Source organism: Mustela nigripes, chromosome X (assembly GCF_022355385.1).
Source record: "Mustela nigripes isolate SB6536 chromosome X, MUSNIG.SB6536, whole genome shotgun sequence".
Classification (NCBI taxonomy): Eukaryota; Metazoa; Chordata; class Mammalia; order Carnivora; family Mustelidae; genus Mustela; species Mustela nigripes.
This window is the reverse complement of record NC_081575.1, coordinates 13,477,413-13,491,769: the sequence shown is the minus strand read 5'-3', so window position 1 is coordinate 13,491,769 and position 14,357 is coordinate 13,477,413. Positions and strand designations below refer to the sequence as shown.

Sequence of the window (14,357 nt, the reverse complement as noted above, 5' to 3'; positions counted from 1 at the left end):
ACATTTAAAAAGCAACATAATATTTAGGAGATTAAAAAGGTCCAAGATAGGGCTGCCTGACTGGCTTAGTCAGAAGAGCAGCAGATTTTTGATCGCGGGGTCGTGAGTTTAAGCCCCATGTTGGGTGGAGATTACTTCAATTAATAAAACCATAAAAAAAAAAAGGTCCAGGACAGTCTATGAAAGAGTAATACACAAATGCTGTTTCTCTAAGTTTGGATTTTGCTCTTTTCTTTCTCATTTAGCGTGACAAAGCAGCCCTGCGTTAGAGACATCCTGTTGTGCATACTACAGCTCAATAGCATCCTTGGCACAATCCAAGACAACAGAATGAGCCCTCATGGCAACCCGGTGCTTTCATTCCAGGGTAACTAATTGCATCAAGCCAAACTATGGGACCCCATGTTTACATACAGAGCGATCAAAAGTCATCATTGTAAATATGGTTCATAATTTAGGGTGCTAGTTACAGTTCCCCACTGTTTGTTTTTTTTTTTTTAAAGTAGGCTCCACCCCCAATGTGGGGCTTGAACTCACCACCCTGTGATCAGAAGTTGCATGCTCTACTGACTGAGCCAGCCCAGGGCCCTCCCACTGGTTTTTGTGATTGGAAAAGTTCATCCATGATACCACTGCCAGATCCCCGTACAGGTCTGGGGACTGGCAAGCAGCTGCCACTTTAATCACTACCTAAAATGTGGGCGTGGCTCTGGGCAGGGTTGGAAGAATTTTGAGGAACACGAGAGGAAAGACCTCGACTGCCATATTTTGTCGGTAGAAATAATGGACGTGCGCTAGTGTCCAATGATTCATGGCTAACTTAACATAATAAAAAACAAAATTACAATTAATGAGAAAGAAGAAATATGGACGTGCTGGCGAGGGCACATTTCACTTTGAGCTGGGGATGGCACGCTTCGGTTTGAGGAGGATTCTAAAGCACATTTGAGTGACATTGATTCAAATTGCCTTTCAGCTCTGCTTTTTGCCACCCCTTAGCTGCAGACCGGTTCTAACCAGCTGGTTTGAGTGGAGAGGTTATCCCATTACATACTCGCTTCCCCCCATGTGATCGCTTGGAGGATGGATGCTTGGAACATTTAGAAACAAGTCGCTGGGGGTCTTTAACAAATTCTTCTGTGAACTTGACCGGCTTACGACTGAAATCCAGGGCTATGCCGTAGAGCAGTGGTCCTCAGACTGGGGCAGGCAGCAGGCTCAGCAGATTCCCAGGCTTAGCCGAAAACCATGGCAGTGGACCAACAGCACAGGTGACTCAGGAGCCTGTGACAGGCATGGGGACCCCCACTCTACCATGGGATCGGTATGTGCCCTGTGATCCTGCGGCTGCATGGCCAGATACGTTTCTTTATCCCAGTATTTTTCAAAGTCAAGCTGGCTTCCAGAATATGGGGCTTTTTAGAACTCAGCGTGCTAACACGCAATCTGAATCACAAAGAAGGGAAGCGCATATGTGAGTGGTTCCTGGGGAGTGGGTTCCCTGGAACCGGCAACCTCAGCACTACCTGAGAATTCGTCAGCAATCCGACCCCAGACCTACTCAGTCAGAGGCTCTGGAGGCGGGGGTCAGCATTCTAAGTCTTACAGGTCTTCTACGTGTTTCTGGTGTATACCAAGGCCTGAGAGCCCGGATTGTCAGCGTTTTCCAAAACTGTTCTTTCATCAAGCATGTAGCAGGGCTAATATTTTCTACCATCAAAGTTGTGTGTGTGTGTGTGTGTGTGTGTGTAGATGTGTGAAAGTCTCACCACTTGGAGGGAGGTTGTTTTGCTGGCTCCTGAATTATTGATGTATTTAGGCACTGTTTTCTGTTAAAAACGACTTGAAATGGCTCGAAGAGAATGCTGGGCTTAACAGGCTCTTGCAGGGTATGGGGGGCCCCTTTTCACTTCTGCCAGGCTTCCCTGTGACACCGGGGTTCTCAGGTTGTTTATTGCCAGCAGACCTGAGCTATTTCTGAAGGATGAGAAAGCAAAAGCAGCGACCCAAATAGTCAATAACCAAACCTTGAAGCCCTTGAGCAAGAGGGAGACAGTGTATCACTTTTCTCTACCGACTGAAAATTCGCGGGACTTAGTAAGGGGGCGGTTGAGGGATTCCGCTCAGGGTCCGCAAGTATTTAAGCCTGTGCCTTCCCTCCGTGGAGAGAAATGAGCGCTGGAGAGGGGGACGGACGGTGTGAATGGCAGAAAGGATACGAGAACATGGGTGTCATCTGTACAATTCCGTCACTGAATGGGAATGAGAATTCTCTGTTCCAGTCTGAGGTCCAAGTCCAAGATCTAGCACAACAGACACACTTTCAAGAGCGTTCATGTGACCACGAATCCCTAGACTGTAGACTGAAGGCAGTGACCTTACATACATAATTCAGTGTTTAGGTCCAGTTCCTATGACAGTAAATGGCACGGGACAAACAATAAATACACGTTGAAGGATTTTTCTTTGAATGAATATAAAGAGTTTATTTAGTGCGTATTTGGGTATACAACAACAAATATTAAACAACTTTTTTTTTAACTTTTTTTGTGCACAGGACAGAAAACTGCCTGTACATGCTATGTTCACTTTTGGAACACAGATTTTAACAATTATTAATGCACGAAATCTTACGTGTCATGCAACTCTATGCCAAGATTCCAACTTTCTTCCATGCAACAGATATGAAGATCTAAATGGAAACCTAGCTAAGTCTTAAACACTTTTCCAGAAGCAAGTATAAGTATATGTTGTTTAGGCGTAACCAGTCTTAACATTTCCTTGTACACGATATTCACATGCCAAATACAACGACGGGAGGACTCGAACATATACAGATAAGACATTTCTTATTTTAACAACACAAAAGACAACGTCACAGCTCCACAGTTTCTGTCTTTATACAAGAAGCCACAACAATAGTTGAACATGATAACACAAATGGAATTAAGAGAAATCTACACTTGAGGATAATCTTTTTTCTTTTAAGTAATCTTTACTGACTGGGGTTGACAATACACCTCAATTTCTATGCATGGAATACAGCACAAGAACTTGACCAGAATACGCTACAATTCTTAAAAAAAAAAAAAAAAAGGGTAGAATCACAAGAACACTGTTACCTTGAGCCTGAGATGCCAATTCTGATTCAACCCTGAATTTGGTTGATTTGGATTAAGTGACTCAGAGTCAATAGAACCATTGAATTTCAGAAATCATAAAGTTGCACTATTACCAAAGTAAAGAATCAAGCGTAGATAGAAAACATTAAGCCAAGAAAACAACACAGGTCACATAATTTTGTTTGCCCCTACAAAACATTTAAGCAGTTAGTTTAGTTTAGTTTTGTTTTGATTTTTTTCTTTGTTTTTGTTTTTGAAGAGCAATTGTGGTCTTTTAAATTTTCTTGGTTGGAGAGCAAATTTTGATCAGCATTAGTGCTGTGAAATGTTTTTGGCTTGTCATCCCCAAAGCACAGGTGAGATCATGGGAAAATTGGGCAGTCCTTCTCCAGGATTTAGTTCACTGACAAAGCTTGGCATTCTTTTGCACAAGCTCAATAGAAGTTATGGGGCGTTAGTATGGATGGTAAGAAGGTGTCACGGCAGAGAGACTAGTGAACTCTGCCTGTCTATTTGGTGAACGTCATTGACGACTGTGAACTTTGGGGGGAAGGACTGCTAGAATTCAACAGCACCTGGAGGTAAGGTTCTGTTACAGAGCCCTTGTTTTGCCCTCACTGGCTACGTTGATTCGTTGTGGCTCATGGACTTGCCTCCGTTCAGCACGCCGGAGACACTTCTACTCTTGGTTGGGGTCCCGCTTCCAGACCGGGAGAACTCCGTGAGGTCGTGCAGTGACGGCTCCTTGTACATGGCCACTGGAAAGCAGAGAAACATGGGGTCAGAGGCCTTCGAGCGTACACCCTGCGTGGGCCCTCATGTTGTCTTCTGGCCACTCGGCTTCCCTGCTCTAGGCTGAACATGGAAAATGCTGCTTCTGAGGACTCCACTGAGAAGCGACGGGCTCGGCTTGAGCAAAACCTAGTCTTTGGTGCAGTAGCGTGCAAAGAATTCTAATGCTTCATTCCCATCACTTATGGTTCTATACATGAGGGCATTAATGAAAAATGCATTTTAGTAAAGCTCTTGGAAGTTTAAATATAATGTACGGCATGCTGTGCAAGCCAAATATTCAAATGTAAAACATTTGGAAACACTAGTTTTTATCATGCTCGAAAGGCTACTCTCCAAGAGCATAAATATTTAGCGCAAGTCGTAATGCAATACATGGTCCGTGGTCATGTTGCGCTGGGAGTGACACCACGAGCTGACACAGCACCCACAGTGAGCTAGACACTGTGCTCAGTGCTTCAGGTGCATTACCTCGTTTAATCCCCCAAGAATCCTATGACTTGGGTGCTCTATCCGTATTTTACAGGTGAGGAACACAGGTCAGTAATCCAGCCACACTCACCCAGTGAGGACAGAGGGGAGTTGGGATTCCAATCCAGGTAGTCTGGCCACAGAACACAGGCCTCTGAGCTGTGCCATGTGGATTCGATTGGACCGTCTGTTGCTACTCTTGCCTCGGTTCTGGACTCTAAGCCAATGACTTCTTGGAGGTCTCGCTCTGCTTTGGCCACATCCTCAAGCCCATCTCTACCACGTCTCAGCTACTTGTAACACCCTTATCTCCTGCACCCCACTGCTCTCTCTTACCCTTGCCAACTGGCTACTGCTGCCAAGAATGACCGCAGGCCAAACTGGGAAACTGTTGGGACAATATCGCTGGGTCCTTCCGGGGGGCCCAAGGAGCTTTGCGGTTAAGTGTTAAGCATGCATACATTTGAGCATCTGTGCTTCTGTCCAGGGACCGTTTTGGCAAGATTTTGGGTTCTTGGCTGTCCTGGGTTAGCATTCAAGCTGCCCCCACGAGAGCGAGGTTTTACTATCTATACATGTACTATGGGAAAATTAAAATCGGAAGATTAGATGCTATTGTCAATGCTTCATGTTTTAAGTGTTATAAAACGTTACTAAATTTCCATATAATTGCCTTTAATGGGGAAGAATTACGCTCCACTTAAGCGAAGCATGATGGTAAGGATTGCGTTAAGTAAGGGCACTCGCCCAATCTGCAGTTCCTAGCACATCAAGTTTACCTTTGAGTGGTTTGGGCAGAAAGTGAGCTGCAGGCTTGTTCTTCTTCACATGGTTTCCTTTCATGATCTCCCCTTCTTTGTTCAGACCCAGATACCACCCTCGGCCGGACTGCTGCTGGCGGTATATCATCGAGGAATATGTCACGTAATAATTTTCAAACACCGATTCTTTGAATTTGCACTCAGGTGTAAAATGTTCCTGGCAAGACAAGTAAATAAACCAAAGCTCAATATTTATAGCTCTGAACTTCATGGAGAACCGTGAGCTATTGACCTTTAGGAGCTCAGGACAGACTTTGTTCAAGCCCGTATGATCAGCAGCGCTCTATTTTAATGGCATAAACTATTACCACTGGAAACCAAGCCTATATATAACTACATATAATTCACGTGATGCTTTGGAAAAAGCCCTAAGTGCAAGTGCCCCTGATCAATGATTAGCTCTCTTTGTAATAAGAGAACGGAAAAATTACAACGAGCTTCCTAACTGCAATATATTGGACAAATGCAAGAGCTAAGGATCGGAAAGATCAGTATAAAGCTGTCACACGAAACTTTGTTCCCTTCGGAATTAAACATGAGAAAATAAACATTTGGTCCTTCTACTTAATGTTCATAGGTTCTCCAGTTACCATGTGCTATAACTGTCAACTGCTGGAGGCTGAAATCTGTGTTACCCTGGGACGTTAGTGGCTGCCTGCATTTCTAGAGGGATGCTACAAAGAAAGGCGACCTTTTGCTTTTAGGTAAACCAAATCGATTTGTTTTTTAATCACTGGACCTTGACTTAAAAAAGAAAAAAAAATTCTCCCCTCACCCCATCCTTGACTTACAGTAATGTTTACAAGCAAATCGATAGAGAAGCAAGGAATTTACAGTAATTCCACAAGCAGACAGGAGAGAGCAGCCCAGGGGACTCTGAATCCTGGACTGGGATTTCTGCCATGTGCTTGGCCATATTTTCTCTGGATCTGCCCATACAAATGAAGGGGTCCTGATCCAAGAGACTATTACAGAAAAAAAAAAAAAAACCAAAACTAAACTAACAAACAAAAAAACCCAAAGCCTTCTTTCAAGTGTTGTGGATTTGTGTGTATGAAATAAACAGCCATTAAAAGTGGCCATTTGTAAGCCAAAGGAAATGAGCAGCAGATTCTCATCTCTAAGGAGCCCATGGAATAGGGGAGGGTCCATCCGTAGTGGGAGACAAGAAGAAGAATGCTAGCGGAACGCCAAGTGACAGTGGCACCAAGGAAGCCATTTTAGATATTTGCTAAATTGCTGAGATGCTCATCAGGAAGAACTGCTCATCAAACCCTAGAAAGAAAAACACCTTGTAAAATACCATCTGTTTTCTGGACACCAGCCCTTTCTGAACCATGCCTTTGTGGTCCTACTGTCCTCTGTTTTCACATCAGATGTCAGTCTAAGAGATGCACACTATCTAAACAAGAGAATCTGAAGTTCTCTCACAATCTCAAGTCACTTCAGCAAAGACGGACTGGTTCCTCACATGGGGCAGCCTTTCTCTGAAAGTTAAGCCACAGTTTCTTTTCTTTTGGGAATCCACAAAACCTGTTTCACTCTGTAAGCTCACCAAGTCTCCCCATCTGGCCTCTGCGGCACTGACTGGAGTCATCTCTGGGGGTTATTTCAGCCTAGGGGCATACTCCATAAGTCTTTCAAAGAGTCACACAAGTTCAGCCTGCGCAAGAAAAAATGTATTTCCAAGGCAATGATCCCATGTAGGAAGTTCCATTTACGGGCTGCGAAGACTCCCTTTTGTGGGATTCTCAACAGGGAAATCCAGTGTATGCCTATACAGAAATGTGACTAGAAGTCTCCACATTTCTTCTAGCGATGAGGATAGTTGGTAGAACGTTGCTGAAATTCTTTGGGAGTAAAATCACCATTTGTGGGGGGTGCCTGGGTGGTTCAGTCAGTTAAAGTGTCTGCCTTCAGCACAGGTCTCAGGGTCAATATCAAGCCCCACAAGGGGCCCCACGCTCAGTGGGGAGTCTGCTTCTCCCACTCCCCCTGCTTGTACTTTCTCAAATAAATAAATAAAATTGTAAAAAAAAAAAACACACACACACACAGAAATCACCATTTGGGGGCAAAAAAAAATCTCATCCTTAGAGGGTGAGTTTTACTTTTATAAAGAGTCATAAAACATTCAAAAATAAATATGGTGGGGGTGCCGGGGTGGCTCCGTCGTTAAGCCTCTGCCTTCAGCTTGGGTCATGATTCTGGGGTCCTGGGATTGAGCCCCACATCAGGCTCTCTGCTCAGTGGAGAGCCTTCTTCTTCCCTCTCCTGCTCCCCCTGCTTATATTCCTTCTCACTGTGTGTCTCTCTGTCAAATAAATGAAATCTTTAAGAATGAATAAATAATAAATACAGTGAGCAGCATGTGTGATGGAGGTGAGTGATTCTGCGTAGGTGTGTCAATACTGTATGGCGGACTCCCAGATGGTGGGGTGGGATGACTGCCGAGGCAGGTCCCCCAAAAGGGCTGCAGTTAATGTCTTGTGTGATGACAGCCTTCATGGATTCATTTATAACACACGGTTTCCACCAATCCTCTGCACTGCGTGCTGAAAGTTTCCAAAACCTTCCCAGGTATTCGCAGCAGTTGGCCATATACCCAGATGATTTGGACACGAGGTGTGCTGCCACCAAGCACAGAATGGGGGACACAAAGGAGGCGTTTCATGAGAACGGAGGAAGCCCAGTTTCACTCTGACTGGGGCACTGAGGAGGGACAGGCTTCACAGAGAGGGTGTTATTTTAGGTGAGCTCTGAAGGGCAGGAATTCAACACAGAAAGAGGGGAAGGATACTATTTGAAGGAGCCACAGTCGCTTGAACCCCCACTTCCATGTCTCCCCTGTCTCAGTCATTATCGCCCACCATCCTACCCTGGTAGCTGCTCCTGCTTCAAACTTCCGGGGACCCTGAAATTCACCATCCACAAATCCCTCCGGCCCGTGATCTTGACCTTCCCTTTCCACTGCTACTGTTCCAGCTGGCGCCCTCGGCGCTCTCCACTCTCCGCTGGCCGGCTGTAACGCACCTCCTCTCCGGCCTCTCCCTCTCGGCTAGCACCTTTCCCTGCTAAAGCGACATCCCCTTTAGGAAATTTTGATGGTTTTGCCTGGTTTTACGGTTAAAAAAACTCCTTGATGCGGCACCTAAAATTCTCTATGATTCAGTCACTACCCAGATGTCAGCCTCACCCTCCGCCACAGGGTCATGTGCACCTTTGTGCCTTTCCAGAGGCCACTAATTTCCTTTGCTTATTAGAGTGTCAGTCTTCTGCCTGCCTGCTGGCTTTCCTCGTGTCCCTCAGGGCCAAGCTCGGATAGAGGCTCTCCCTCAGAGGGAACCAATTCTATGCGGATTTATGCTCCCCTAAGCCCTAACAGACACCTCTAGCTCGCCCCGGGGCTCAGGCCTTGCAGGAGCAGTTCCAGATGGCAGGGAACTTGTCTTGTTTTCTGAACCCCCCCTTCTCCTCTCTCAAAGGACCGGTCATGCTGCCTAGCGTGCGGCGGACCACTCTGCTCTTGTTTACAGGGTTTGGATTTCAGAGATCCAGATTTAAGCCTGAGAAACTCCGGGATTCAGAAGTACCAACCAGTAAAAAGTCTGCAGGGAACTTCCTTAATACCATATGGAGTCGGCTGTCTGCAGAAGGAGGCTGTCAGTGCACGGACAGAGCCTGTATGAGCGATCGTGTATCTGTTAAGAATAACAGACACTACGCAGATACTGGCACCTACAACATTAGGAGGAAAAACTTGGCGATTGTTACAACTATTGAAAAATGGCAAGGAAGGGACTCAATGAACTGAATGCTCTGTCACATCCTGGCAATTTCTTAGTCATCACCACTAAATTTGGACTCAGAAACTCAGTAGAGAGGAAAACGAAGCCAAAAAAAGAATGTTGAAGCAACCAGAGGAGTGTTCTGTTCTCTGTGTGTGACACTGTCATTTTATCCTGTGTTGGAATGAGTAGGCAGAAGAGGCTTCATTTTTATCCAGTGTGGAAGAATGTGAACATCCCACCCAACACAGGAAAGACTAGCGAAGGGAAGAGGGGTATGGGTGCATCTCTGTGCCTCAGCAGTGAGTCACACAAAATAACAGGTACTGACTGGGTTGACCCTCTTGGGGAAGCCCTATCCAGAGGATGCCCAGCAGATGTGTGGTGAGGAATCAGCCTGCTCTGACGGATGCGAGGATGAGCGGGAGCGCTCCTGGGAAAGGTACCATCGTGGCCTTGACACGCGGCAGACGTGAAACAGAGGCAGCATCACCCTTTTGGATCTCACATGCAGTAGATAAAAATCTGCTATCATGAGAAATGACCGAGAGCTTTCAAAAGATGCCAAGCGTTCCCTGTGTGGCTTCTAAGAAGTTCCCTGCATGAGAACCAAAGCAAGGGGGCTTTATATCTTATAACTTTTTATGCATAGATTTCTCCTAAAAGTTGTTTCTCGCACATATCGGTATTTTTTTTTCCCAGAGGAATAACATCTTTTTAGTTCATGAAATAATCAATCTGTCTTTAAATCTCCTCTGTATCATCATCTCTGTTCTCCTTGAAGTTCAAGGTTAGTTCTTCTCTCAGTGGATATTGAACCCTTTTATCTAAGGAATCCATACTGGTTAGTTACCATGATTGTATCTTGGGTAAGGAAGAAGGATCTATGCTGAAACAGATCCAGGAGCAAAATCTAACACTTCTTTTTACCAGTGTACTCACTTTATTAAGGGCAAAATTGTTTTTTGAAGGTTGAAATATCCTTGATGAGAAGAAAACATCTGAAACCCTTCCCATCACATTCAGAGAATGTATCGGAGATTACTTACAGCTACAAATGGTCACGGTTCGCCACTGCTAACCGGGGTTTATGACCTCTAGGCAGACTCCAAGAGGCAATGGCAAAGGGATTCACGCCATCCCGTGGTGACGTGGGCTATATGCAAATAATGCCCAGATCCAACAGCGGGCCACAAGGCAGCTTTGCCCCAGGAACAAATGGCTTTGGACTTGTGTAAATTGCCCTTTTCTCTTAGGGTCAGAAGGAGCAACTGCACCCTGGGCTGCGCCTGACACTGAGAGCTGAGGACGGAGAGGGTGCTGCAGGCTCAGCAGCAGCGCGGGCTGCGACGGGGTCTGGCCGAGGGGGGCCAGGCAGGGGACGTGACCCTCAGTGGGTGCTGAGGCTCTGAGGATCGTCATGTATCCTGTTAGTGCTTCCTTTTAATGCACTTCTCTGGAGAGGAATATTTTTTAAGCGGGCTGCATGAGTTCCCTCGGATCTAATGAGAGTAACAGTCTGCTGAGGTCATCCATACCTCAGATGGCAACACGAAGTCCTTGGACTTGAACACAGCTGGTGACAGCAGCATCGCACATCCGGGGTAGCCCTTCACATATGGACGGGCTAAGTGCACACGTCCTGCTCTAGAGGAGAATTTCCCAATACATTCTGTCTTATTCACACATAACGCTTTGTAAATCAGGCGCCAGAGAACACGGAAACCAACACAGTTTATAGATACATGAGTGGGCTCTTAAAGACACTTAAAAAAATGAATGTAGTAAAACGACTTCTTCCTTTCAGCGGGTTTTATAAACATATTGTAACTACTCATCTCTCCTTTAATCCTCTTGCTTGGTCCTGTCTTCCGGCCACATTTTCAGTAGCCTGACAATCCAATTAATTTAACAATTACCGCCAAGAGCCAGGGTCACTCTTTGAATTCTGAGCCATGTTCGGACGACAATTAATTTCCTAGATTCAAAGTTAGCAGTTACTTTGGCACATCTGACCCATGCCCGTCAATTATCCCCCGGACTAATGAAAATAATATGCAAATTAAAATTAGATTTTTGACTCCGTTAAAAGATTAAAAAAAATAGATTCTTAAAATAAAAGTCGGACCCATGGGGGTGATGCTGTAACTACCTATATTCTCTCTATAGGTCTCCCCTCGACCAGTGATTTCAAAATCCAGGATTAATTATTATATTCAGGACTTTGATGTTCTCTCCCACGGTACATGTGACGTGAATGAACTTCATTATTATTAAGATCAAAGAACGGGAAGGGAGAGTTTGGGGGAGAGCGAATCCATACTCACCTGGTACACTGTAGCTAAGCAAAATTATTAATTCATGATAAACAGACAGTGGTTTGTTCATTCAAACAACCTCTGGACTGTGAGATCCTTGAGGGCAGCTCCTAGCATAAGGCCTGGCTTACGGTCCATGATCAATACACATAGAATGAGATAAATAAATGACAGATTGGAAGAACATAGGAAGGGAGATTGGAAGCTCCTGAGTATGGATCCCGAAAAGGGCGAAGTGTGGTGCGCTCAGCGTAGAGGACTGGTTTAGAGTAGATGCTGACAAGTCAGAGCCTGCCTGTGAGGCCAGGGAGGAAAGGGGCCACTGACAGACACTTTCAACTTGAAAAACTGGAGAGGGAGGTGAGGAAGAGAGGGGGGGGAGGGAGAGAAAGGGAAGACAAGAGGCAATAATGAAGATATAACAGTGCTTAAGCAGCAGGAGTAAGAGATTTCCTGCTAATAACCAAGATAGGGGTCTTGAACTTCTACTCTTGCCCTCTGGGTCTGCAAAGAGCCAAACATTTCAAGTAAGTTCTATCAGCTTGAGTTTTGTTCAAATGGGTTGAGGGGGGGGGCGACTACCAGTGCTGCTGACCTGCCTGGATTGCTGTACGAGGACCCAGCGTGATGAGGTGTGTGAAAACAGCTCTCTAAACATGAAATGTGGGATGATTTCTCAAAATACATGGCCAGAAAACCAGGGCTAAATAAATACATTCTCGTTTCTTTCCAAGGTTTTTTTTTTTTTTTTTTTTTTTTTTTTTTCTCTCCGGAATCCATTTATAAAGGCTCTGCTTATATGTGTTTTATTAACATGGGAGAAAATAAATTCTGCCCCCAAATTAGGACTACCCATGAATTATACTTTGTGTTTAGTGCTTTCTTCCGAGCCTGCTTCCCAGAAAACTGTTTAGCCTCCTTTTATTTTTCATCTCTGTCTGCGGCAGGCTGCAAAGGCTGTGGTGCTTCCAGCCACGGCGCTGAAGAAACGAAGTGCTTCCAAATGGGCCTCGTGAAATACCATGCAACCAAATGACTTCCAAGTACGCATGCCACTTAGCAACCCTTTGTAAAGAAATGCAAATTATAATTAAGAAAATGGATATGGGATGATTTTTCCTCATAGGACTACAGTGGAATTTCTTGGTAGCACTTTCATATTCCAAGATAGTTCATAGACGCTTTGATTTATCTTAGGTAGACCCCACAAAATATGCCAGCACAATATTGTTTTTTCTCAATTCTTTGCAAAACAAAATGACAAATATATATATATATATATATATATATATATTTATTTATATTTGTCAATCAATGGCCTGTTTAAAACAGAATCAGGACACAGATCTCACCATATTTTAGGCCTGGAGTTCATTTAGTCCAATACAATTGGTCTCTTCTGGATTTTCATACATTTCTGTAAAGCAGTCTCACACCAGGGACCACTACCCAGACTGCCAAATTTTACAAAGTGATTCGTTTTATTTATTTTTTGAAGATTGTATTTATTTATTTGAGAAAGATAGATTGAGAAAATGAGTGGGAGGAGGGCTAGAGAGAGAAGCAGACTCCCCACGGAGCAGGGAGCCCCTCGTGGGACTTGCTCCCAGGACCCCAGGATCATGACCTGAGCCAAAGGCAGATGCTTCACCGACTGAGCTACCCGGGCACTTGTGATTTGTTTTATTTTTACAAACACTGAAATAAGCTAGAAAAAAGCAGGAGACAAAACAAACACAATGCATCCCTTACAGAGCCCAAGAGGGGCTGTTGTTTGTGTCATGATACTAAAAAATTACGTGATCCAAAGGCCTCATTCCGTTCCAAACATGGTCAGCAAATGGGTTTTGCAATGGAAGTCACTTGCTACGATTTGTAAGTAAGATGATGGATGGGCCACATGTCTCCAAAGCTGCGTAACTGGTTCAAGACAGTGTTAGAGTGACCCACCCCCTTGCAGAAAAATACAGATTGTTTAGGCCATGTGATTAGGGAGCAGAAGACACCCTTCATTTTCTGTAAGACAAACTGTAGAGAGACTGTGTGACCAGCATATTAATTTTCAAATCTTACTAGATTTAATCTTCCTGTTTCACAAAAGTCTGTGGTAAAGTAACCTTTTTTTTCCCCAAGAGAAGAACACTTCTCTTAGCTGAATAACTCCCTAACAGTCTTTTCTTGTCTATGATGTGCATTAACTCTGGATGTGGGTTTTTCCTATAGAATGGCTGACCTATGTGTTTTGAGAGGGGAATCAGATATCAGATATGCTTTCTAAAAATAAACTTCCAGGTCTTCTGGCTGCTTTCTAGAATTAATTTGTGCCCACTGGGCAAATATTCTCTGTTACTATGGCACTTTCTCATTTGCGGCCGTGCTCTTCCGAGTAATAACTTCAGAGCCGGATCTAAATCCATCTCCAAGAGGAAGATCTGGGAGGTATCTGTAGTCAGCAGGAGCGGAAGCTTAGTAGGTTGTATCTTTTTAAGGGCTGTTGCAAGCTCCTGTCTAAAAATTCAAAGGCTGGGGACACTGGAAACTTTTCCCAGAGATCCGGTGACTTGTCATGCAAAGGAGAAAGGCTCTTCCCTCGTAGATCAAATAAAAAACCGTGGTAAGGGAAGGGGCCTATTGAAGATGAAATCACACCAAGATAGGTGCATAAGACATTGTAGCACTTTTAGCAATTTGGAGGCTCGTCATTTTGATTTGTGTTGGAGAGTGGTTGTGTTCAATGTGATCGGGTCTGTCTGTGTAGAAGAGGGTCCCGTGGAACACCCAGGAGTCTGCTTCTTCAAAGACTTTCAGAGAAGGCTTCTTATTTTTTCTCTTGCACAGGTCAGAAAGTGATGCTGGACAACACTCACTGCTCAAATGCAAGTCACTAACGCGTGCCTGCCACCACACACCAGAAAACCTCGAACTGCAGGGCAAGGTGCAGAGGCCTAATCTATGAACCGAGGATGAGAAAGGTGTCACGGAGGGGTAGTGGCCCGCCACATCACACCGCGCCTGCGAATTACTTCCAGGGACAGGAAGTTACAA

The 14,357-nt window shown here is 44.7% G+C and overlaps 1 protein-coding gene across 2 annotated transcripts in view; it reads right to left on the bottom strand.

The window, feature by feature from the left end:
• Positions 1–2,465: 2,465 nt before the first annotated feature.
• FGF13 (fibroblast growth factor 13) overlaps positions 2,466–14,357 on the bottom strand; it is a 193,413-nt gene continuing 181,521 nt past the window's right edge. For both annotated transcript variants that reach the window (XM_059386043.1, XM_059386042.1), the window contains exons 4-5: positions 5,165–5,363; positions 2,466–3,880 (exon numbers count right to left, since the gene is read on the bottom strand). In XM_059386043.1, the coding sequence (XP_059242026.1) occupies positions 3,744–3,880; positions 5,165–5,363 (336 nt within the window). In that variant the 3' untranslated portion in view covers positions 2,466–3,743. The remainder of the gene's footprint in view (positions 3,881–5,164; positions 5,364–14,357) is intronic.